The sequence below is a fragment of the Pangasianodon hypophthalmus genome, chromosome 1 (assembly GCF_027358585.1).
Source record: "Pangasianodon hypophthalmus isolate fPanHyp1 chromosome 1, fPanHyp1.pri, whole genome shotgun sequence".
NCBI classification, from domain to species: Eukaryota; Metazoa; Chordata; class Actinopteri; order Siluriformes; family Pangasiidae; genus Pangasianodon; species Pangasianodon hypophthalmus.
The window spans coordinates 15,886,982-15,913,517 of record NC_069710.1 but is presented as its reverse complement, the minus strand read 5'-3'; the positions used below and the strand labels follow the sequence as shown (position 1 = coordinate 15,913,517).

The following is a 26,536-nucleotide window of genomic DNA, read 5'->3' as shown; positions in this document are numbered from 1 at the left end:
AAAATATATAAAATCATTACCATTATATATATATATATATATATATATATATATATATATATATATATATATATATAAAATTAAAAGATAGCAAAACACCTGAGGTAGACATTTGAGTGTGTTTTTGCTATATGTGATTGAACTTCATGGTACTAACCTAGCTAAGACAGTTGAAATCTATTTGTCTGAATCATCTGACCTTTGAGAAAAGGCTGAAGATTATGTCTACTGGAACAGAACAAAATCATTGCCAAAATAGTATAAAATTCGATCAGAAATGTGTTATGCATGTGGAAAGTTGTAATACAGATGGAAAAACATCCAACAAAGGCAGATATGTGCTAAAATTATGTTCCATCTTTGTGCAAATACACAAGTTCCCTCATGCCTTTAAATGGCCTGACAATGACAAACAAAACTTTTAAAAAAAAGAAAAAAAAAAAACACTAAAATGACTTTTGTAAGATAAAATTTGTTCTATATTTTGTTTCTAAATATATCTGGTTACTTAAATGTTATAATAATAGCATGGTTGTTGGTAGTCATATATTCAAAAGAAATTACTTTTACAAAAATAGTATCAACATGAGGTTAAACAACATGATTGTTAATGGTACAGTTTAATAATGCTAGTGTGATTCTGTAATTGTCATTTTTCTCTAACATGCATCACTAGATTACTCTCCTAATGAATGTAGTCAACATAAACATCTGACAATCTTGTGTGTTCCCTGAGATTTTCAGGTTCATGGTTAAGTGACAAATATCACCATAGCTTACTGCTAGCTTAATCTGTAATTAAAAAACAACATATTGCTCAGAAAAAAATATCAAAAACAACAGTAAAATGACCATAACAAGGCAAATATAAGCTCCATGATTAGTGCAGACTTGCACTGATATCAACATATATAAAGTTCCCAACACTCATCTACCAAGTCTAACAAAATTGTGCATAGTAGAATTATCATAGTCTGTAAATTAAACATTAACATTTCATAAATAATGGGAGAAGAGGATGGATGTGTATAATAAAAATCGATGCAAAGGGAAAGGTATTTGAGGAGAAGCCATAGTAATAAATATTAAGAGTGATTTTAACTAGGCTTCTTATAGGTTAACATATATGGTATATATTAAATGTATAAGAATGTCTGCTAGCTTCTTTTTTAAAAGATTATTAAGGCTAGATCTGCATGCACCTCTTCTTCCTAAAGAAGTCTGGCAACTGAGGAAAGGAGGCAATGTCTTATTGAATTAGACATGGACTTCATCAAAAGAATAAACTCTTTGAAAATAAACTGTCAAAAGAAAAAGGCAAACATTGGTAGCACAGAGAGTAGCAGATAAGTAGCAGTTGATGTCAACTCACATTTTGAATTCAGACTGTAATTTTAAAACAATGAATGAAATTAATTTCTAAGGTTGTCATTCTTTCAAAATAATCACAATCTATAACTTAACAGGGATAAAACAAACAAGAATCACTGGCAAGCCACATTAATTTTACCCCAGGTGGTGAGGTCTGTCGATTGTAAACACATGCCAACTCTGTTCCAAACCCTAAACCTCACCATAAATATCCCTGAAATACACATTCTTTACAGAGTAGTGTCTCCACAGCCTCTGCTCTTTGTCGGACAATCAAAACGTCAAAATTCTCTATTACATTATCAAAGCATGTAGAAAACTACAATCACAAGTCAGATACAGTGAAGTCACTTCTGTTACTGAGATACAATAAATGCACTGTGAAAATTCCTGAGTATGAAGCAATTCTATACCTGAGTGTTACACCAAAGACAAAACGGTACATTCTTCTTTTATATACCTGAGGTAGTTCCAAAAGCAGCATTAGTAGGAACCCATGTTCATCTTTTCAATGTATTGGTTTGATTTACTTGTGAGCTCCATCCCAACTTCTTCTGTGCACTCTTGCCTCAGTTGGTGATCTCTGCCAGTGGAGGGGAATATTTCTGTACTTCTTCCTCTCCCTTCAAAGAGAAAGGTGTTTCCTGAGAGCCTGGTGAGGACTGCTGGGCTTTGGCTGGGCAGTTGGCAACCATGTGCGAGACACTCTGGCAGAAATGGCACTTTTTTGGCTGAGGAGGCAGCTTGCACTCTTTTGCATGGTGGTCTAAACCTCCGCAGTTGTAGCACCTGAGAGACAGAGATTAAATAATTCCTAAAAGACAACATGACACTGGAAGGCTGAGACACTAATCTCTAACTATATTTCTATTCAAATAAAGAAACAGAAATATTGCATGTTGTAATTTCACAAAAGGGTAATATTGAACCTACAAGCCAGTAGCTGAGACACATAACTATCCAATATCAGTGTGGCCTAATAAATATCATACATCCTTTGTATAGAGCATTCTTTCATTTATTCATTCATCTTCTGTAACTGGTCAATTCTGATTCTCTGAATCCAGAGCCTATCCCAGGAACACTGGGCACAAGGCAGGTATACACCCTGGATGGGACACCAGTCAGCTGTAGGGGATTGCACACACTCAGGGGCAATTTAGCATTGCAAAACCACCTACTTGCATGTTTTTGGGAAAAGTGAAGAAACCAGAGAAGCTACAGGAAACCCGTGTGGACACACAGGAGAACATTTAGAATACTGAAATTCAGCTTAAGGCACTTACATGTAATCCATGATGTTTGACTGCTATACACCGATCAGCCAGAATGTTAAAAACCACTGACAGGTGACATGAATAACATTGATTATCTCATTACAATGGCACCTGTCAAGGGGATATATTATATTAACATTCAGTTCTCAAAACTGATGGTTGGAAGCAGGAAAAATGGGAAAGTGTAAGGATCTGAGCAACTTTGACAAGGGCCAAATTTTAATGGCTAGACAACTGGGTTGGGGTATCTCCAAAACGGCAGGTCTTGTGGGGTGTTCCCGGAATGCATTGGTTAGTGCCTACCAAAAGTAGTCCACGGAAGGACAACCAGTGAACTGGCGACAGGGTCATGGGTGTCGAAGGCTCATTAATGCCTGTGAGGCTAGCCCGCCTGGCCCGATCCCCCAGAAGGGCTACTGTAGCACAAATGGCTGAAAAAGTTAATGCTGGCTATGATAGAAAGGTGTCAGAACACACAGTGATCAGTTTGCTGCGTATGGGGCTGCCTAGCTGCAGACTGTCAGAGTGACCATGCTGACCCCTGTCCACCACCAAAATTGCCTAGAATGGGCACGTGAGCATCAGAACTGGACCATGGAGTAACTGAAGAAGGTGGCTTGGTCTGAGGAATCATGTTTTCTTTTACATCATGTGGATGGCCGGGTGCATGTGCGTTGCATACCTGGGGAAGAGATGGCACCAGGATGGACTATGGGAAGAAGGTAAGCCAGCAGAGGCAGTGTGATGCTCTGGACAATGTTCTGCAGGGAAACTTTGGGTCCTAGCATTCATGTAGATGTTACTTTGACATGCACCACCTACATAAACATTGTTGCAGACCAAGTACACCCCTCCATAGGGGTATTCCCTAATGGCAATGGCCTCTTTCAGCAGGATAATGTGCCCTGCCACACTGCAAAACTTGGTCAGGAATGGTTTGAGGAACACAACAAAGAGTTCAAGGTGTTTGTTAAGCACAACTCAACAAGTCCGATCCGTGGAAGCCCCACCTCGCAACTTACAGGACTTAAAGGATCTGCTGCCAATGCCTTGGTGCCAGATACCAGACACTGTCAGAGGTCTTGTGGCTCAGAGCTGTTCTGGTGGCACAACGGGGACCTACACAATATTAGGCAGGTGGTTTTAATGTTATGGGTATTCAGTGTATACTGTTTTCTATCAAATATGTTTGGTCTAGAACCTGACCGGTGAATATCAAATCTACCACCATGGACCTTAACCATAATTTTGGACCAAGAACCAAAACCCTTATTTTAGCCACTGGCAGCCACTGCATAGTGTCAGAGGGGGTTGTCTTTGAAAAGTGGTTTAGATCATGGCCACACGCGACATTGTGAATGACAGATGGGTGGTGGGTGCATGCTGTCACTACTGCATTGATGCGTATGCAGATGAGGTCATGTGGGGACACTGGGGAGTGCACTGATGCTGCTGGTGGTTTATAGGCACTGAACTGAGAGTCCACATGGGTCCACCGTTGCAGCAGCTTGGGGGTGTGGATCGATCACAGAAAGCGTGTGCAGAAAGTCTATAGAGCCTTTTGTCAGAGAAAAAAATGCAATGTTAACCTATGAACTATGACCTCTTGCTCCTCCAACTTCACCCCAAGCCCTAAACCTATGCAGTTTCCATGGCAACACCGACCCCTGACCATTTTCAGGCACCTACATCTGTTATCAATTAAACGAGCTGCTGTGTTTCTTCCTCACTGCATCATGGGTCCTGAACAGTAACATATGAAACAAAGATGCATATAGGTGTGCATGTATGTATTGTTTCTGCAACTCTCAACTGATTGTGTGAAGAAACCAAGATTTTGAAAATTGAGCAAAAAAAATCCAACAGAACAGCAATCTTTTACATTTTGGTGTTGTATGTAAGATTGTTCATTTTTTATATTTACAATATTTCTTGTACTGCAAAGCAGTGAGCATACTGAGATCCCAATGGATAAAAACCTTTTCCACCCTTCTCTGCATAGCTTTTATATTGCTAAATGTCCATGTTACAAGGATGAAGCATATGGACAATGCTGCTCTAACAAAAACAACTTGTTAAAATGTACCGTTTGTCATTGACAAGGATGAGTAATCACGTTAGACAGCTGTGGCACCTCTTAAAGGACCAATGCAGTCCAAGGCAGTTGTATCAAAGACAGGCCACTTGGGACTATTTGGGGCTGTAACAATCCCTACTCGAATTCAACTACATTTTGTTCTTTACCATAACCAGAACTGACTGACCAAGAGGCCACCGATACACCTTTAACATCTGTCCATATTGATAATCCAGACAGAGGTCCACAATGTCATGTATGATGTGGAGAACAGACAGTGTAAAATTCCTAAATCTTGGTTAGGAGTCTAACTCTATCATGAAATGGAAGGCAAGTTCTAAAATTTAGACCAGAAACTGCATACAGATGCAAGGCAATGGTCTAATATGTTAAGGACAGCCACAGGAATGGGGGGTGGACATTAGGGTAAATCTACTGAGTAGAAATGCACTAGTAGCCAGAAATTTTAAACAGTTATTGATCCAGGTCACATGTCAAGCCAGTCTGTTTGACCCCAACCATGAGACGAATTGAAGATAGAGGGATTGGGGGCACAGGAAATGACCAAATAACATTACAAATAAAACTAAAGTGAGAGGTTAAGATCTCCACTTACAATGCAATAAAACAAGGATATGCACTCTTTCATATTTAAGGTTGTGAGGTTAATCCCTCATGTACATTTGCTAAGACAAAGTCCACTACACAACAACAGCATCCTACTTCGGTAAAACAGCACAGTTTGTGATTAATGCTTAGTCTACTCACCTGTCTCCTTTGGAGCGGCGTTTCTGGACACTCTTGCCTTTGGGTCTCTTCTCACTGCCTATACAGTGCGCTCCTCCAGGCCCCGTCACCCGCACAGACTCCAGGCCCTTAGACGACTTTTTAAAGGTGAACTCAACCTTCTCACCTTCCTTCAGACTCCTAAACCCCTCCATGTGTAATTTACTCTGAGAAGAAATTAATATTATTCATCAATATTTACTATGGTGAATCCTGACAAGAAGTAAAACTTGGTCCAAGACACACAATGAGATGTTTTATCATCAACACCTAAAACAATAAACTCTAAGGAAAAAGATTTTATTTTCCAATTCAGCATTGATAGTTCTACTTCAGTCAAGTAACTACCATAAAAAATATATACATGAATAAGCACAAAAAATTTATTCAAGCTGAAAAACCTCTTTCCTGAAAGTATCTGCTAAGCCTCGCTATATTGTAATTTATACTCTATACATACATTACTGGCTTTGTGGTCATCTGCATACAGGTAAGTGCATGATGTGCGCATGAATTCAGAAGTTTGACTGAATGTGCATCAGTTCAGAATTCCACAGCTACCACTGATTCTCTGCTGTAGTGAGAGGGGTTACAAACTTAGAGGATGGGGTAGAATGTGTGTTAACCCAATGTCTGTACTTCCTGGAGATTCTGCATTCCACACACCCCATAGTAGAGTCTCCCTCACACATACCCTCCCCCAATACCACACACCAATGCCTTAATTCCTGTCTCACTGACACTGACCACTATGTTGGATGGGGTAGGGGCCCAGGAAAATTCCTTAAATGGTTCCACAGTATAGAAGCATGTAGAGGTGGCCTAGAGCAGGGGTTCACACCTCTAGTCCTGGAGACCCCACTGTCCTGCACAGGTTCAAGTTTTCCCTACTTCCTACACTATCAGTTCATTAGCTAATCATCAAGTTGGATCATGCATACTGAGTTGAGAGTATAGAAAACTTGAAACTGTGCAGGATGGGACTGGCACTGAAATGCAAATGACCAAACTTCTAAAAGCCAAATTTCATGTGTTTCATTTACATTTACGTGTGTGTCATTTACATTTTAAATTTTTTTCATGCAGCAGACACTTTTAACCAAAGCGACTTATAAATGAGAACAGTAAAAGTAGTGCTACCATAAAAGATTTTTAACTGAGAGCCAGTGTAAGTGGATTTTTTTTTTTATTGGGGACAAGTTAGGGGTTAGTGAAGTGTTTTATAGTGTTTCAGCTCATTGCTAAAGCCATGTTTCTCTTCCTGACAAACATTTCAGCTTGAGAAGTACTTAAATGTAATTGTTAAGATATTATTCTGGAGAAAATGGACACATATACAGACTATATATTGTGATAATTATGACCCTGGGTCAGTGAAAAGTGTCAAGAGCAATGTTAACTTAATATAAGCTGGGGACAATGAGATGTTTAATGGCTGCATGTGGCATAGGTTAGGTCAATACTTCAACTGAACAAAGAACTTACTCCATAGTTATATAAAACACTACTTATACAAAGTAAAGAATCCTTTAGGTGTCAAGTCTTTCAATATTAAGTACTCATTATTTATCTATTGTGGCCAGCAGACTGCAGTAAAACATTCAGTGGAAAACCTCAATTGACTGCCCAATTTAAACAAAAACATATAAGCCACTTTCTGTCCCCTGAATAGCCTGAAAAGAATACAATCTGCAATAGGTTCATACTGCCCAATAATTTAAATATTTGACAATAAATGCAATATCTCCTTTGTAAGAGCATCACTTGCCAGATATGCAAGTCTCAGTAATAATAATAATAATAATAGTAATAATAATAATAATCATCAACCCATGGCACAACAAAGAATTAAAGACAGAGAAAACGCCATCATCCATAGAATGGAACCCAGTCTTTGGAACAACTGGAGTGTACCCAAGGAATGATGGGACAATGTCAGATATATTCTTGAGCTGAACTGTGAAGGGCCTTATGAGTGATGAGTAACTCTGTGACGACAGGTAGCCATCTAAGAAAGTAAGGTATGGCCAGATATGGGCTATATTTAATAAAAGTAAATATGCCTGCTGATTTTATTGATGTGAGGTTCAAATGAGAAAGCCGAAGACATGGTGTGACTGTGACATAATTAACTTGTAAGTAAAAGTTGTGCAGTGAGAGGTATAAGGCCTACAAGAATGATTTCTATTTTAGCAGAGTTTAATTTGTTAAAAAACGTAAGTGCATCCTGGATGTAGAGTTCTGCAGGCAGTTACTGAAGGTTTCAGTAGCGGTTTAGATGTTGTTTGTGGGAATATACATTTGAACATCATTGGTATACAAATGATAGATGTTGACAAATAAATGTTAAAGAGCAGTGGTCCATGTACTGAACCTTGTATAACACAAATTTCATTAGCTGGTGGCAAGCCCCTTTGCCTGGACAACATTTAGACTATTACCTGGATAATATTGGAACCAAGTCAATGCAAAGCCAGTTTCACCAACAATGTTCTGCAGCTGTTCTAGCAGTATCATGTGATAAATCAAATGCAGCACCAAGATCCAGTAAAACAAAATGCATAACTGGCTAATGTCTGCACTAATTAATAGAACTGTTACATTAGTATGGAACCATCAATTAATTACTATACCTACTTTCAAAGGGGTCCTAAAGCCCAATCCTAACCTTAGTCTAAAACCTCTTCTTCCTGTTGTTTTTTTTTTTTTTTTAATAAAGGATTATTGTGTGTGTCTAAGAAGACTTATTTTGGTATAAGCTACAGTTCTTTGCAGACCAACATACATTTTTTCTTTTCAAATCATCCAGGTAGAATAAAAAAAAAAAAACATACTGGCAGTTTTGGAAAATTAAACACTAAAATGTTAATTAGCAATTCGCTCTTGACCATCAACAAAAGAATTTCTTCTAAATAGGAATTCCAAATGAAAAGCCACAATGGACTTTTTATTTTAAAACTATTATGATTAAATGATTTTACTGAATCTTTGGCTATATAGTTATTAAATTTTTTTTGTTTAATTTTCTTAATATTTAAGGAGTATAAATTTTGCCAAGTCACACATGGCTACTTTGAGAAGTAGGGGAGAACTAGAGGAAGACATCAGAGGACAATGGGAGGGATGGCTCTCTAGATAAAGTGGGGGTCGGTCATGGGTGAGAAGAGCACTTTTTATTGGGATACAGCTTCCTTTGTCCGCCTGTACAAAGGCTAGCAGATCCCAGCAGTTAATGTTCTCTGACACGCTGCTCCTAATTTTGGTCCACAACAACTGTGGCTCCTACAGGCCCAGCATGTGGACCACCCTTCTGCTAATTGGTCTTACATTTTAGCTGGTGTTCTGGCTGTATTGATAATTATGCCTGACTAGTTATTGTGCTAAGGTTGTAACTTAAAAAAATGTTTTTCAAGTCTTTTCACCTTTTTCAGATTGTATGCTATGACCATAATTCATTAAGCCTATACTATGTGTATGTTTGTGTGTGTGTGCGTATATATACACATGTACACATACACACAATGTATTTGCCCACTATTTTACACATACTCTTCTATATTTTATAAAATCTGTAAATATGATGACTTTTTACAATCTACAAAACATTGACACATCCTGAACATGTAAGCTGTAGAACCTATCAATGGCCTTAGAATTCCAGTTGGCTCCTTCAGGAAGAATGGCATCTCTGCAGTGGGTCTTAGTGACTTTGAGAGAAATAAAAGCACAATCTCCTATGTCTATCAGCTATTAGCATACTGTAGCTTGAGGGACAGGGGGATGGGTCTCACAAAGATACACAGATAGCCCTTAATGACTTTTCAGCAGAAACCTGGAGAGAGGAAACCAGGATGAAAAGGTGCAACAAGAAACCACACCACTGAATTTTCTTAGGGGTGGAGGCCGCAGTCTCGCATGGGAAACTGATCAGCAAAGATAAATACCCCAACATGGGTGGGTCATTTGAGGACATCCTGGTTTCACTATATTGTTGACATGATTACAGTCATCAATCCTATCACAAGCTTTACCACAAGATTTCCTATCACAAGCTTTACAAGTTGTAACACTGTCCAAGCACCAGAAAAAAAGACTTTTTGGGAGATCTGGGGGTTAGAATTCTGAAAAAAGAAAGAAAAAAAAAAGTTACCTGGTGGACAAACACGTCGACTGGAGCTTCAAGCGGCTCTCCCTCTCGGCTGTTCATGGACAAGAAGCCGAAACCCATTCTCACATTGAACCATTTGCACACACCAACACCGTGGAATGACTGTGTGTCTTCCTCAATGCCCTGTCTTTCCTCTTCCTCGGTTTTAGTGCACCCTCCTGCAATGATATATAATGCCATTAATAGGGGGGAAAACTGAAATCAGAAAATACAAACACAGACCCATTTCTAGTTCAACAGAAAAACAAATTAAGGACAAATTAGTGCAGTTCATCAAAGTATTGCTGAATTAAATTAACCTAACAAATCTGCTCACATTTTTCATTGGCATATTTCAGAACCAAAAGCCAGAGAACAAAATATATGTGAATCGCCTGTTGGGAAAAATACAGCCAGTTCTAGGAATTAAAGATGAAATCAAATATTTTAATAGATGTAATGTTTAAGTTAAATTCCAGCCTAGTAAAATCTGGAATGCAACACTTTGCTATTTGTATAAGATTTTGATGCAGTTGGTCGACCAGTATATGAACTCCTGAGTAAATTAGTGTTGTAGAGTGAAAAATGGAGGTGCAGGGGACACTTCTCATCTACACGGATACACAATCTGAATTTATGGTTCAAAAAGTTACACACGTTCACATGGTAACTTTTTAGACCCCGTAAATAATTTCGTTATACACGTTTTTATGAAACACAGTTCTTTACATCAGGCAATGCTGCAAACGCACTGTGCGGGTTAAACACGATCTGCATTGTCGGGCTTTGGGCCCCTATAGGTTTCTGTCGACTGGTAATGTTTTCTCTAAAGTAACATATAGCTACAATTAATTCTAAGGTCGAAAAATGGCAATTTCACCTTGAAAATCGTGGTGTGAAATCGAGCCCATCTTCAGTGAAATAAAACCTGGCGTTGCTTGTGTCCTTTTTTCCCCCAGACCAACGTGGCCCTTCACGATAAACCTTATCTTGAGCAAAAGGGTGAAGAAAACAAAGGGAGGCTTGACCACCTACTCGCCCTCCAGGAGTGAAAGAGTGGGAGGGTCAGGGCGAAAGATTTGAGGAAGAAACCGTAAAACCTGCCACAATGTACGCAAACCCAACCCCCAGCCACCCTAATCCTGCACCGCTACCTTGATAGACCTCCATCACATTAACCCCATCACCATGTCCACGTACCCTCAGCCATGGCTTTTCCCAGTCGCAGGCTTGTTTCTTTTCCTTTGAATCTCAGTCTTCGATTTCTGCACACAAAAAAAAGATGAACCGTTTTTAGATCGTCTCTTCAGGTGATTGCACCAAGGTCCTGTTGTCACTCTCTTTACAATCCCTCTGCATCTAACGACCCGAGGCTGTTTCGGTCAAGTCCACATGACTCTCTATTCCTCTTCCCTTCGCGGTAAACAACGCATACCATAGTGAATGAGTGAATGAGTGACTGGCCCCTCTACTCGAAGGAGGGACCAATCACAGATGGGGGCCAGTGCACTGCAGGGTCCGTGCGTAAAAATGATCAACACCCCCTCCAGCATTACCACAAAGCCAAATACGCAGTGAGCACCTACAGTGTGGATACAAGTCCTGCTGGACTTGAGGAATTCAGCTATGCGGAGTTTTCTTCCCTACCCCTAGCCTCTTCTCTTCATGTCTGTTTGCTGAGTTTCCTGCTCTGTAGCAGCCATTTAACCTGCTAATTAACCTGTGAGCTGAATCAGGTGTCTGACTTCACAAAACTGGCTACACTATGAAATGTTTGCTACAATGCAATGATTATATATCATTAGCCTTTTAAAAAATAAGCTTAAACAAGCCTGTAAGATTTCAGCATGTGCCCTGAAATTGCACTTGTGAAGTGGCATTAGATGAATAATGATATTATAAGTGAGAAAACCACATTTGATCATTCCCATGCTAAATCCGTGTGATTTTTTTTCCCCTAGGTGTGGTTTCCTGAATGCTTTCACTGAATCAAACAGACAGAGATGGATTGACTCAAAACATGTTCTCAGTGTAAGGAGCCTATACAACAACAGCCTGACACTATTGATTAAGTGGAGTAGAAACCGTTCAGTGATTGTTGCATGAAATCCTCTGGATTCAGTAAAATAAACATGTCGTGGAAAGGAAATGATGGCATGGCCTTCCTTTGGGTAAAATAATACAGGACTACATGTGTGTTATAGCATTCCCGATTACTTCTGACAAACCCCATACAGCTGTAATTTAAAAGAGATTTTTTCAGACACAAAAACCCACATTCACACCTTCCATCTAAAGTCAATGGCACATATATAACCTATAATGTATATAATATAGCACAGGTTCCCAGGCCTGGTCCTGGAGTTCTCCCTGTCCTGCTGATTTTAATCTTTTCCTATTTCCCCATCAACTCAGCAAAGCTGTGAATTAGCTGATTATCTGAATCATGTGTGTTAGAGCAGGGAAACATTAATGCATGTAGGACAGGAGGTTTTCCAGGACCAGTGCTGGGAACCTGGCATGGTAAGTGATTCCGCCCTCTTGTGGGAGAGTTTGGTAACTTCTGACTCACAAAACCATAAATTCGTAATTATCCAGGCTTATACTGGAAAGACAAAGATAACCCAACGCTTTGGCATGTCTCTTTTAAAAGACAGAGACTACATTTTATATTATTTACTCATGCATAGGCTTAAAGGCACTTGGAGGGATAGGGTTGGGCCACTGTTACAGGTTGGCTGCAGAGCAGAGCTTTGATTATTGAATCTAATGCTTATGAGAATTGTTTACAGCGGGATATTGCACGTGCTGATCAGGTGCAATAAATAAATTGATCCTGTTCAATAAATACAAATGATTTTTTTACAGCATCTATGTTTATGACTCAACTATATTTTTCAAATAGCCACATAATCAGCGTCGAATGTGCTCAACAGTAAAACATTTTCGAACAATCACATGAGAAACATGTCTCTTGAGATCAATAAACAAATTCCTAACATATAAAATATACACTATAATGAGCTCTCATAATAAAAAAAAAACCCCACTGTGCTGCAGGCCAGGGCTACAGTCACACCATCAAGATTAAAACAGAAACACTGCTAATAATTAAAATGGAATTGAAACTAATGTTCATATAACACAGAGATTTCATATTTTAATATTAATAATGTACGAATAATGAATATCAGCTGTAACTCATTAAAGATTCATAATTTTTTGTTGATCAGATTTATTCGGTTTCATTCATTAAAAGGCCCATATCAGTGCATCATCGACCATATATATATATATATATATATATATATATATATATATATATATATATATATATATATATATATATATATATATATATATATATAATAGCCAGTTTCAGGAACTCTGATTGTTTTTCTGTTTATATATGTAATATATATATAATAATAATAATATATAAATAAATAAATAATATATATCTGCCGTTTACCTGTGATTAATGCGGTTGCCCATTAAATTCGATTTAATTCGTTTAAGAAGCGAAACCTTTATCTACTACCAGCCCAGGCTACTTGTAGGAAAAGTTCCGGCTATTCCTCCAGGCGAAGGTGAAGATCCGCTACACTTCATAGATCACATATTGACCTTAATGGTAAATTAATTCATTATTTTTATCACTTATTTAATAAATTCGCATTTCAGGGACTGATCGGATATGCCTAAATGCAGCAAGAAGCCTAGGTAGCACACTGTTAAAAGGAAATGTCGGAAAGATTTTTTGTGTTTTGAAATCCAGAGGTGCTTCAGTGGCATGGCGGGTAATACAGCATCAGCTACAGTCTGTGCACCGCTACTATCACTTACACTGCAGTGTGGAGTCAAATAAAGGAGCGGTGGCATTTCCTACCGGCAATTAATTAGCACAGCAACAACAACAACAACAACAAAAACAATAATAATAATAATAATAATAATAATAATAATAATAATAATAATAATAATAATAATAATCCCAGCTAATCACATAATAGGATAATATAATAATTAAAATAGGGATAATTATATTTATTTATTGGGTTTGTGTGGAACTGCATGCCTTAACAAATTTATCAGTAGAATTTCGTTTACTTGGTTTGTCAGCACTTTACTGTATCAGTGAAAAAGGGGTTATCCTTTTTCACTGATACGGTTATACTATTTCCCATAATGCCACCTCTTCCTGAATTATTGTTGGTAAAGAAGAACAATATAGCAGTCACAAAGCATCAGACTGACCTCATATTCAAACAATGAGAGAAATATTAGTCCACAATTTCATAATTATGTGTCACATTTATTTGGATGCCCAGGAATTCCTGCAAATAACAGATGAATATATATACCTTTTTAGATTATGTATTGTTAATCTTAAGTGTACAGGACCTCTTGATTTCCTATAAAGCAATGATAAGCTGTAGATGAAAGCAGCAGGCATCTACTGCCCTTCCCCCTTTCCAAACTCAACCAGATCATCAATATTAAACCTGATTTCATCTGCATGTCAATTTATCAAGCCTTTGTTTCCAAGGTGATGCAACGAAGTAGCACCCAATCAATAAGCCCTAGCTTTAAAGCACACACACACACACACACACACACACACACACACACACACTGGTTTTAATGTCTTTGTGGTTTCAGCTTCCAAACTACCCTTTTAGGAGGTTAAGACTCCTTAAATATACAAAGAAGCCCTTGAAGAACCGATGAAGAACCCATGAGTGTACAACTAACCTCAACTTTAACCACAGTGACTTTGTCCCTTTTAGTATTGCAGATAAAATCTGCATGTCATGTAATTTCCAAATTTTAGTGTATCATTATAAAAACATTTGGTACTTACAGAAAATGCATTTCTCTCTTACTGAGACCAAAATGGAACAATAGGCACAATGCCATCTTTTGTGGAAGCAAAACAGGCATATCATCAACACTTCATACTGCAACTGTGATGTGCTCCAACATTGTGGACAAAATCGTTTGCACAGTTCAGAAAAATTTATAACAACATAAATCATGATGCTTTTAATGAAGAACCATGGATGTAGTTGTAAACACTGAAAATGTGGATTGCACTCTAGTGGCCATTGTCAAATGTTTAAACATACAACTTTATTTTTCTCAAGAACATAACATAGGCCTATCTTTCTGTATATTGACTAATATTAGTAATCTACTATATAAATTATCATTACACCTAAAGATTATCTGCAATACCTATCTCCTATTATTTCAATGCTGAAGCTATAGGACTTGAATATTGAATCATTTTTTTTCTCTTGTCATGAACCAAGATGGTCACATTTCTCCTAACAAGCTTGTAAATCAAAGTCAACTATTCAACTATGCACATTAGCCACAGTATGAGGGCCTTCTTCTTTGTTTCATTCTTTTTTTTTAAATACAGCAATAGTTGCTAAAATTCCCTTTGAATGAATACTGTGAAGACTGAGTGTTTGAGAGCAAACATGCATCATCCCTAATTTTTGCATAAAAAGGTATTAAATTATAAAGAAATAAAGAAATTATAAAGAAATTTTCACCTATAAAGAAGACTTCACTTGTTACAGCAAAGGTTTCAAACAATTTTCAAACTTTCAAAAAAGGGTTCATTTAGGAAAATATGGTCCCATGTGGGTTTTTCCCCATATTGTGTAAAATGCTTAACAGCATTCCTCAGAGACTTAGTTAAGCATTCTCTATAATGTTATATTAAATCTCCTCTATATGGAAAGAACTGCGTCAATCAAGCATTGAGTAAAGTGACTTAGCTAGATGAATGGCTTAGCTGACATTTTAATGGCCTATAGCTATGGCACTGTGTGTTAAGATATTCAGAGCTTGATTGAGTTATACGATTATCATTCCCTTTCCCATAATGCTGTGAGGTTAATTCATCCACCTTATGTAGTCCTGTTCTCATAAGTGGTCTTTTTAAGCACTCTGTGTTTATAGGTTACATCTTTAATGTGTTGATCATGTTTATTTTTCCTGAAGTGATGATGTGGTAGAAAATATTACCTTCAGAAGACAAAAAAGTTAAACTCACAGAGACACAGCTGACTCCAGAGTAATATGTTTATTCTCGTCACAGTCGGGGGAGAAGAGCTCCAACAACCAAAGTGTTACATGCAATTAAATAGTTCACTGAACAGGGCTGTGTTTCATGATTACAGGTAAACAAAGAACTTCATACTTATTGGACAAATAAAGATAAAATTAACATAAATGATTACATGATTAAGAAAGGATATACAAGTATGGTGAAAATCTAATGAAACACACGGACTGTGAGAATTACTTTATTCCAACTTCATTTCAACTTCAGGTCAAAAGCCTATTCTATTCATCATAAATAAGAAGACATGACCGCAATTTCACATCCCCCAGGTGTCTTAAATCCGTCCCGATAGAGCAGGCCTCCCTCTGTGTCTTAAATCAGGCCTTCAAGGACTTCCTTGTGCTTTCTCACACACAAGCCTAAATAACAAGAAGCAGATGCACTAGACTTCTGATTAGCCACATAAATGTGTGATTACGGAGTATAACAAAGGATTATATATAATGGATAATATATAATGAAGGAACTAGTGATAATAAAGAAATAACTAATAGATAAATGATTAACTCATCAGTAAATGTATTAAATTAAATAATTTTCCATAATATGATGCTTACAGTTCTGCTACTGTTAATCAGTGCGTCTGCAGTGCCTAATGAAGATGATGAAGCAGGATGACAGACCCTGGAGGCTTTTCCTACATCTGCTCAAACAAATATGAGAGGATAATATATGATCCTGTAGGATCATACTGCTGAAACATTATAAAACAGTAGGAAATGTGTAGCAAATGAGAGCATTGGAACAGAGACTTTATTATGGCATGATCTATCAAATAGCAACAAATATTTAATCATTTGCAATGTAGAACTATCATTAGTGACAAACAGCTTGAAATGGTGAATTTGATACAGAATATTCAAGAAAAGACAATGGTTTTGCTTAATCATTTAAAGGCATTGTACATTTTCATTCATTCATCTTCATTAACAGCTTTATTCTGGTCAGGGTCATGGGGGATATGGTCATGATGCATATATATATATATATATATATATATATATACCCTCCATTGCGGGCACCATGCACACACACGTTCACACCTAGGAGCAATTTAGAGTGGCAAATCCACTTACCTGCATATTTCTGGGCAATGAGAGGAAAGGAAAGAACCTGGAGGAAACCCACATGGAACATGCAAAACGACACAGACAGTGACCCTGGAGCTGTGAGGCAGCAGCTCTACCTGCTCTGCCACTGTGCTGCCAGACATAGAAAAGTTTTTCCAAATTAAGGTCTTGGAGTGTACTCTGTACTGCATATTTGAATGTTTCCCTGATTTCAATACACCAATCCTCAACTTGAAAAGCAGTGCAGAAGTACTTGAAGACTAGTGGTTCATCAAACCTTGTACCCTCTTCAACTTGCACCCTGTATGGTACACACTTTTCGAAGTTTTACCATTTTTATGTCGTAATTAGAAATGTGTGTGTTTAAACGCAGCATGCACTGCTTATGGTTAGTTTCCAAATGATGGGTACTAAACAGTTCATTCATTCATTCATTCATCTTCAGTAACCACTCTATCCTGATCAGGGTCGTGATGCATGGGCTGCTAACTGAACTGCTTTCCAGTATTTCCTAATCCTGGTCTTTGAGCAGGCTATCCTGCCATTACGCATTGCAGCCTTATCCCTGCTGTGACAAGCATCAGCTCAACCTCTAGGCAAGATCTTACAGGGTTTCCATGTATGGAATAGAGTCAGGGATACAAGTTGACGTGCACATCTCCACTGCGCTTAGGCTAACTGAACCGGAGGAAACACTGCCCCCTAGGCGCGCGCACGCTTGTAAGGAAACTTAAGCGGCACGCGGTGAGCGCGCACGGAATACGCAGCGACAGTGAAATGATGTCCAGCCAGTGCTGGCGTACTGCTCGGATAATATGCATGATGGGAAAGCTCTGTGTGTACGCCTCTGTGGTGCAGCTTTGGTGACTGTTTCTGTGTAGCCAGCACAAAAAGCATCCTTGGACTGCAGGTTTTACTGGATATGGGACTAAAGTGTGGAGACCCAACCTTGGAAATTGTGCTTTGGCTTCGAGACCTTCTCAGTTTACATCTCAGTGCTTCTTTTTCTTCCTTACATTTAGCTGCAGAAGTAGCCGTTACAGATGTGGAGTTCCTTAGGCTCAGGTATGGATCAGCAGTAATGCAATCTCTGAACTATAATCTGCAATCATGGACAGGTTTTCATTCTACAGTGCTGCTGTGTCCACTCATAGCCTGATCCCGATGTTAAAGTCCTGCTCGGCTGAACAAGTTTCTGTGCGTTGATAAGGTCGGTGTGCTCATTCACGCGTAGTTCTCAGCCTCGGAGTAAACTGACGCCTGCTCCTTTTCTGCTTTTCTTTCACACGCATTTCTGAAAGCATGGCTCGACTAAGGAGAAGATCTTGCATGCTTCTTTTTCTCTTCGCGCTCTTCGTGCTCGGGACTCTGATGGGACTGAGGACCCTGAAACCGAGTGATGGATTCTCCGATCTGGACCATCTGGGCATCAGGGGGGAGAAAGCAGACAGTCGCGCTGTTTTGAGTGATGTCCTGTCATCAGCCGCTCAGGAAGGCGCTGGAGCAGGTAACGCAAGACCAGCCGGCTCGAACCCGAGTCCGGACAGAGGCGTATCCTACGATGTCCATATATTTTACTACTCCTGGTACGGGAACCCGCAGACGGATGAGAGATACTTGCATTGGGACCATATTCTGGTGCCACACTGGGACCCCAAAATCGCCGCCAGTTATCCGAGAGGAAGACATGTGCCCCCGGAGGACATCGGCTCGAGTTTTTATCCTGAACTGGGGCCGTACAGCTCGAGGGATCCGGAAGTGCTGGAGTCTCACATGGAGCAAATTAGCACTGCAGGAGCAGGTACCAGTCATTAGGCTTCTTATCTCTTTATCCACACTGATCTTCGTGTGAGCCTCTTATAGATCTGTGTTACAGTAGTGCGAGTTATGATCTAGGCTCTAGGCTATACATGTTTGCAGTATGCGGTTGACTGCATACCGGAAGTTCAGTGTTTTTCTTAATAAGGCAGCGACAGAGGGTTCTAAGAGATAGACAGAACTTTGCTAAGAAGTAAACATCTCCACAAAGACTTGCTAAATAAATCTTTTACATGCTCATCTGCACAATAGCCTGCAGTCTGTTAGGCTATGTGAAGTTTTCTAATGCATGCATCATTCAATGAAATTTAGGATCTAGCAACTGAGGATATAACAGGTTCACAGGAGGCTTAATTGACAGTTGAATTAAGATAGCAAAGATAGCTCTTCTCTTTATTCTTTCCAGTTCAGAGCGCCTAAAAACAATAAAGCTCCATTTCACCTCATTACTAAAGCAACATTCCAGCAGCGTGCAGCATTCAGCACCGAGCAGTGGACAGCTCCATGCTCCTGACTTTCTGACTTTACAGTATAATTTACAGCACAACTGCGACCTGTCACACAACACATGATTAAATATTCATCAGCACTATTTAAAGCATGCTGCTGATACAAATACAGTTAAACTGCAATGCTTTATTTATTTATTTATTAAAAATAATACTATTAATACCACCCCATTAAGATGATCATATGGTTATTAGTGTGGTGACATGCTTGTAATAATTAAATTGAAGTGCCTTTTGTTTAATTAATGGGCTTCATGGGTAATGTTTCAGTGCCCGTGTGTGTGATGGTACTTGTGGGTCCTATGACACATTCACAATTAAAAACAACATTCACAATTAAAAACGAGTCGATTTTAATGAAAGGAATTACATTTAACTAAAGGAATTTCATTGAAATGAGTGTTGATATGCATTGTGAAGAGTGAACCTGTATTGTCTCTAAGGTGTGGTGGTGCTGTCCTGGTATCCTCCCGGTTTGGCTGATGATCATGGGGAGCCTTCTGAAGATTTGGTACCATCGATCCTGGATGCTGCACTCAGGCACAATTTAAAGGTAAGCATGTCATTTTGAATTAGCAAGTATAGCTCAGTTGTTCACTCCTTAATAGTGTACACATTAGAAAACACACTATACTAATGTATTGCAAGAGGTTACTAAAAATGCTGTGTGTATTGTGCGTGTATTTGCATTAGTGGTATGATGAGTAGTATAGGGGCTGAAGAACTGCTCCAGTTGACTGTTATAGGGACAGTTTTCAGTGAGCGGATGTTCTCCCTTTCCTCCTGCTATTATATAAAGCCCTTCATCAAACTTTTACCCTGTGTGGTCTGTAGGTTGGATTACACTCCTTCGTAATCCAACCCATGTAACTTCAGAATTCTCCTGCTAATTAAAAGTGGCTGAAGTAGAAGCTCTCAGAAATAGTGGATGGTAGATGGCCTTGTACGGTAAAGTGTTCAGTCCATCATCAATTATTAGGTTTACTATTTCACTGAAATATTCAAATTGGGCAAAAACAGATATATGATGGCAGTTCTCCCATATCTAAATTGTCTAAGCCTAGCTGAAGGGATGATTCAAGGGCATTTTAGCTAGCAGCTCTATCAGAGTGGATTAACTTCTTAAATAGCAAAGGTATATGTGTTTAAACATCTGGACAGCAGTGTTAGTGCTATGTAATTATGTGCTCATAATGAGCAGTTGGAGAGGCTAAGAGTAAGGCCTATGAGTAAGTGATGAGAGAGAGGTGTGTAAGGGCAGTGTTCTCCAACCAAGCCCTATCAATAATGCACAATATGTGTTTGCTCAGTGCCTGCTCATTTCAGCACTCCCCGTCAACTTGTTGTGATGTGTTGCGATCTTTCACTGTGAAGTCAACTGATCTATTACCTGGAGATATTTTGAAATGAAATGGCTGTGAGCATGCCAGTAGTCCAATGTTGAAATTTTTTTTATTAGAAACATACTACAAGACAAAAGAAAGCAGAGAATTTTTAGTTTAAAAATATTCAGAAATGAAGTTGAATTTCCAACCAGTAATACACCAAAACATGTTTATTGACACCTAGTGTAACTAAAGATTTTTAAAAAAATATAAGTAGTGAACTCTTACTCTAACATACTGTATAATGTTGCCCTTATATTGTGCAATTTTAAAAGATTTGTTCACTCTTAACACATCTGCTCTAGTTAATCAAGCCTTTTCCTACAAATGTGAGAATCAGGGCCTTGCCTCACTTTTTATTTACATTTTTATTTAGAATTTTATTGGTTAGCTTGCTACCTTAGTAAGCTTAGCATTATAGAGACAGCTTAGTCTATACAAACCATCAGTTGAGCTATTGAATGCATTTTGATTATTCAATAAGATGATTATAAAATATATTTAGCCATTATATGCTTGCTGAATATGATATATACAGACCCCTCTGAAAGTATTGGAACGGCAAGGCCAATTCTTTTGTTTTTGCAATATTTAACACATTTATATGTAAATATCAGGAAATTAAAGCTAAAATTCTGATCTGTTGTCTCATATTCATCTTCTTCTCAAATCCAAATAGTTTTGAGCAAAAACAAAATTACAGGCCTTGCCATTCCAATACTTTCGCAGGGGACTATAAGTACAAACTTCACATAGCATTCAGCAATTTCAGAATTTAGCTGATTTTTGTGGCATCATTGTTTTATATGCCTCACATCTACCTTGTAGTATTTCTTGTTCTGCTGCAGAAAATACGTCATGTTATCTGTGACCGACTATCCACTACCATTATATTTATAGTGATGGTGTACCTAATTGTCCCTATCTTTCTGTGATAACCTTTATTTTTAAATATCTCAAATATTGATATGATGTATGAGATCTTATTTTTGTGATCACTGTCTCTTTCTTTCAATCATTTAACAGAGGCCACTCTCAGCATAAAGAATGCATTTATCTCAGAAATATAGTACAATTATCTGAAGAAAATTCAATTTTGATTAAAAAAAGCTATGCAAACAATACTTCCATTGCCTTCTACAGTTCTTCTTTTATATCTGAAAAAGAAAATCTGCACAAACAATACTTTCATTACTTTCCACAGTGCTTCTTTTCTGCCTAGACCTTGCAACATGACTTGAGCAATCATTAAATTCAATTGAGAATATTGCAACAGCACAAAGACATGTTAATATGGAGTAAAATGTCTGGATATGCATGAAGCAAGACTTTCTTTAAAATTATAATGCATATCATCATTTGCTATTATCTACCAATTCATCCCCAGGTAAGTCAGTGTAGTTCCACCCCCTCTTAAGTGCCATACTCATTTATTTAACATGTCAGACTGAAAATGGTTGTGGCCTGCATCACCTCAATCCATTAGTCCCTCTCTGCTGCAGTTTTATGATGACATAAGGGACTTTATATGTCTAATCTGCAAAGCTACAGGGACTGTAAATCATTCTCCCATTCCTTATGTGTGGATGACCCCAGAACATCTATTACCTGCATTTAAACTCATCCTCCAGTAGCACATACAAATTAGCTGCATAGATAATAAAGCATTAAAAAAAAGACACTTTACTCTGGGAGATTCTTTAGGTTAATCTGTTATCTGACATAAAATACTTTTAAAATCTATTAACTATTTTGGCCATTTCAGACAGAAACATTTTTGGCAGATAGGAAAATCAGCCAGGATTAGATTGGGAGAATAATTAAACTGTGAGGAGGAAAAATTCTTTAAATGGACTGTTGTTTCACCAATCCTGTGAAATATTGATGTTCATCATGCTAATGGCTATGTTCAAAACTTCGCAAGGCTTCTGTCTTATTATATATTTGTATTGTATATAATCAAACTAGGGGTCATCAATCATATCTGCAAAGGGCCAGTGTGGCTGCAGGCTTTTATTCCAACCAGGCAGGAGACACACCTGACAATGATTGAAGGCAAAGATGAATGGACCTAAACCTATGCTATTTGTTCATCTGACTCATTGGTATTCTTTGGTAGTAAGTGCAACACCACAGCATGGTGTCTTACATTAATCAAATATGATATAGCTGGGTTTTGTCCAAATCTTCATTAAGAAATAAAAGCAGCACAAGTATGCCCACAAAGTAGGGTGATTTAAGCTCAAATAACAATAATGTAAATAGTCATATATAGTCATAGATTGCCTGAAATATATGTACTAGAGGGTGTGGTGTAATGCAAAGTCACTATCTGTATCGGTTTAGTGCTCCAAATAGCCATATATGTATCTGTATTTAAACCTTAAGTGGGCGTGGCCTAAACCAGAAGGTGTAGATTATTTTTTTTTTGTTTGGTTTTTTGTAATTAATTATGAACCTCACCACTATACCCATGGAAATACTGGAAAACGCTCGAAAAAAAAAAAAAAAAAAAACACCCACAGAGTTAGAAATGCCAGCTCTGTCAGCATGGTCTGTGACTCCTGGCTCTGACAGTTTCACAACCTCAGCTGTATCACTCGAGAGATGTGTGTGGGACTGTTTGAAAACCTGCTCACACGTTAATATTTTTGTATGGACCTGGCCACAATACTTTCTAATGAATTTAATTGGTTCTATTCCCAAAAATAACTCATGGCCTCATTTAAACCATGTGGTGATGACCACGCAGTTACCGTAGATTGCTGCATGTTCACGTCTTTATTTGAGCTTTATATCTGACTTTTTTACTTGCAACCACATGAAGGTAAAAATCTTCTGAAACTTTTTTGGTTTTGTTTTCCATGGGATCCCAGTTTTGATGCACACCGCTAGGCCTTGTGAACCTTTCTGGTAAACGTTCTAAAAACAAAAACAGCAGCAATAGTTCGTATCTGTTTAGAAGGCATTATCTGTTCAGTCTGAATAATGTATTCATATAGAATTACATCAATTATACTTTGAATTAAAATTTAACTTTTCAATTATTACTTTATTATTCCAGAACATGATTTTATAACTTGTTAAAGCATCTTTCCACTTCAGCACAGAGAACACACAAACACAGCCAGCTTAATGGTATGGCTGCATGAGAACATTTCTGCCTGGTGTAAAGAAAAGCCTGCAATTAAATATTGAAAGAGGTTAAGGCCACCTTGGGCACAGTCAGAAGGAAAGAGCAATCTTTCTTTGTTAATTCGAACATTTTGTACAGCTACAGTTCTGAACATTTCAGATGTGAGGTCTTTTAACATTACATGGTTTGGTTACCTTGGTGATTTTTGAATGATACTGCACTCACCAAGGACACCAAGCCTGCTGCACATCTCAGCATATTACATTTGCTCTGTGTTTGCTTTTGTATTGAAAGGAAGAAGAATTAATCAGACGATTAAGGAGGTCTTACAATACATTACAAAAGGAACTTGCTTGCCAGGGTTCACTGTGTACTTTTCCAGGTGGCGTTTCATATCCAGGCCTATAAAGGAAGGACTGATCATGGCTTACATAACAACATCAAATACATCATCGACAGGTTGGTTTGAAATTTTGACATTTGAAATGCTTACATAAATATTTACCTAGTTTGCATGATACTCTAACTCTGTGCAAGAAACCATGGACACGTAAGAAGTGCTGCAGATAGTGAAAGTATTGTTCAAATATAATGCATGAAATGTCACACTTTGCTCATGTTGGTCACTGGGGTAAATTAAATACACTATGTGCATTTAGGTACGGAGATCATGGGGCTTTTTACCGCTTCAGCATCACCAATGGGAAAGTGCTGCCTCTTTTCTATATCTACGACTCTTACCTGACTCCTACTGAGGCTTGGGCAGAGTTGCTAACCTCCACAGGCTCTCACAGTCTGCGTGGAACCCCATATGATGGTGTCTTCGTTGCACTCATTGTGGATGAGAAACACAAGCATGACATCCTTGCTGGAGGATTTGATGGGATGTACACATATTTTGCTTCCAACGGATTCTCCTATGGCTCCTCTCATCAAAACTGGAAGGGCCTCAAGGCCTTTTGCAATGGCAACAACTTGCTCTTTGTGCCGAGTGTGGGTCCTGGCTATATCGACACCAGTATACGGCCCTGGAACAACCACAACACTCGCAACAGAGTGAACGGCAGATACTACGAAACTGGTCTCCAAGCGGCACTGAATGTGCAGCCGGAGATCGTTTCCATTACTTCCTTCAACGAGTGGCATGAGGGCACACAGATTGAGAGGGCAGTACCTAAAAAGACCATCAGGCGGGTGTACCTGGATTACCAGCCACACGAGCCAGATCTCTATCTAGAACTAACCAGGACATGGGTCGAGCAGTTTCGCAAAGAGAAAGAGCGATGGCGTGTTTGATGTGGAGTTGTTTGAAATAGTTTGGAGCAGACCTGTTTGCTTTGGTGTATTGCAGGGTGCTGTATATAGGCATGATAAATGGGAGACTTCAAAAATTTTTTATCAGTCACATAAGCTCAATTTGCATCTGGAACAGACAAAGAGAAGCCCTTCCTTTGCTAATCTTCAGTATTTCAGAATGTCAAAGGAACACAGGATCAAAAGAGTGGCATGACAAGTTTAAGAGTTGTGACATCTCCATGTTACAGCCCAGAGATCTTTAAATGAAATGGTCTTTTCCCAGAATGTTCCATAATAAGAATAATAAAAAATAATTCAAAGCTCACAAATCAAGAACATTACCTATGCTGTTTAGTTGCATGAAGACATGTAGCACTTAGCAATATGTCGGGAAGGACAGGTTAAAAAAAAAAATCATCCCCTTAAGCCCTTTGCTTTAAAGTTTGCCCAAATAAATCTGTCAAACAACATAAAACACTGAAACAAATCTATTTAGGTAATTTTTGCGTACTTCAGTATTGTCTTTAATAAAGCATTGATGTGATTGGTAAGCATTTTTTTCCACAGCCAAATTATTTTAAAGCAAAGCTCAAAATTATTCTTCATCAGGTAGCACTGGTGCTCCCATTTCAGAAAGCTAGGAGTACCAACACTAACAAATATACAGAAGCACACACCAAAATCTTTGGTGTACCAATAGACAGTATGTGTGTGCTGTCTGCAATACGGCACAGAGTGAAGCCATGGAGGTGAAGTGTTACAAATGTAGCCTAATATTAAACTTGGAAGTAGTATCAGAATTAATTTTGCCAGCTAGCCACCTATTGTTAGCCAAGATTTACCTTTACGAAGCTTAGTACATTTTCAGAGACAAAACAATGAATGACACACAACATAAACAAAGTTTAAATAAAGACCAATTAAAAAAAAGTCCTTCGCCTTATTTAGCTAACTTAGCTAGGGTATGGAACCTGCTTTCCAAACTATTCTTCTTTTTTTTTTTTAAATACTTTGCTGCATCTACCAGCAAAGCTTTTCTTTTCTTGCACTATCTCCACACCACCTTTCCACTTTCTCTTCATCCCTGTCTACATGTGGGAAGATTGGACTGAACCTATTGTAAGTAGGGTCTCTGGGTGGTAGTGTTCTAGTGGCCTAGTGTGCATGAAAAAAGAAGGAATTGCCAAAACAAAACAAAACAAAAAACCCCAAAACAGACCACCTACACAGAGAAAATAAGAGTGCCCCTCTAGGAAAATCCCCCAACTTCCCATTGTCCAGCACACCCCTGACCAAATAGGTGTTTGGAACACCTAGATATTACATCTAGATAACTTTGTCTGAACTGATTTCACCATGCAAGCCAGAAAATACAATGTTTCTCATTCAGCAAACCAGTTACTACTTTTACATTATAGCATTGTTTAAGTATCATAGACATCATACACAATGACAAACAAAAGCATTTAAGGAAACTAATTCTTCCAGGTAATGCCTGTTTACTGTTCAATGCCATCACGCT

General features: G+C 38.3%; 2 protein-coding genes and 1 long non-coding RNA gene across 4 annotated transcripts; 1 reads left to right on the top strand and 2 right to left on the bottom strand.

The window, feature by feature from the left end:
* Positions 1-601: 601 nt before the first annotated feature.
* lin28aa (lin-28 homolog Aa) lies at positions 602-11,369 on the bottom strand. 2 transcript variants are annotated; one of them, XM_026926120.3, is made up of 5 exons: positions 11,245-11,369; positions 10,859-10,923; positions 9,662-9,837; positions 5,494-5,678; positions 602-2,160 (listed from the first exon to the last, which is right to left on the bottom strand). In XM_026926120.3, exons 2-5 carry the CDS (start codon positions 10,866-10,868, stop codon positions 1,941-1,943), a joined length of 591 nt encoding a protein of 196 aa, XP_026781921.2. In that variant the 5' UTR covers positions 10,869-10,923; positions 11,245-11,369; the 3' UTR covers positions 602-1,940. The 2 variants fall into 2 exon arrangements, with proteins under 2 accessions (XP_026781921.2, XP_026781920.2); XM_026926119.3 differs by lacking the exons at positions 10,859-10,923; positions 11,245-11,369 and adding an exon at positions 10,539-10,792.
* Positions 11,370-15,800: 4,431 nt separating this feature from the next.
* LOC128317134 (uncharacterized) lies at positions 15,801-24,382 on the bottom strand. The gene is made up of 3 exons (XR_008300654.1): positions 19,625-24,382; positions 16,358-17,002; positions 15,801-16,159 (listed from the first exon to the last, which is right to left on the bottom strand). It is a non-coding gene; the product is annotated as an uncharacterized LOC128317134 (long non-coding RNA).
* Positions 17,626-25,923, top strand: LOC113533882 (glycoprotein endo-alpha-1,2-mannosidase-like protein). The gene is made up of 4 exons (XM_053227363.1): positions 17,626-18,671; positions 19,641-19,750; positions 24,101-24,177; positions 24,378-25,923. Exons 1-4 carry the CDS (start codon positions 18,173-18,175, stop codon positions 25,012-25,014), a joined length of 1,323 nt encoding a protein of 440 aa, XP_053083338.1. The 5' UTR covers positions 17,626-18,172; the 3' UTR covers positions 25,015-25,923.
* The last annotated feature ends 613 nt before the right edge of the window (positions 25,924-26,536 follow it).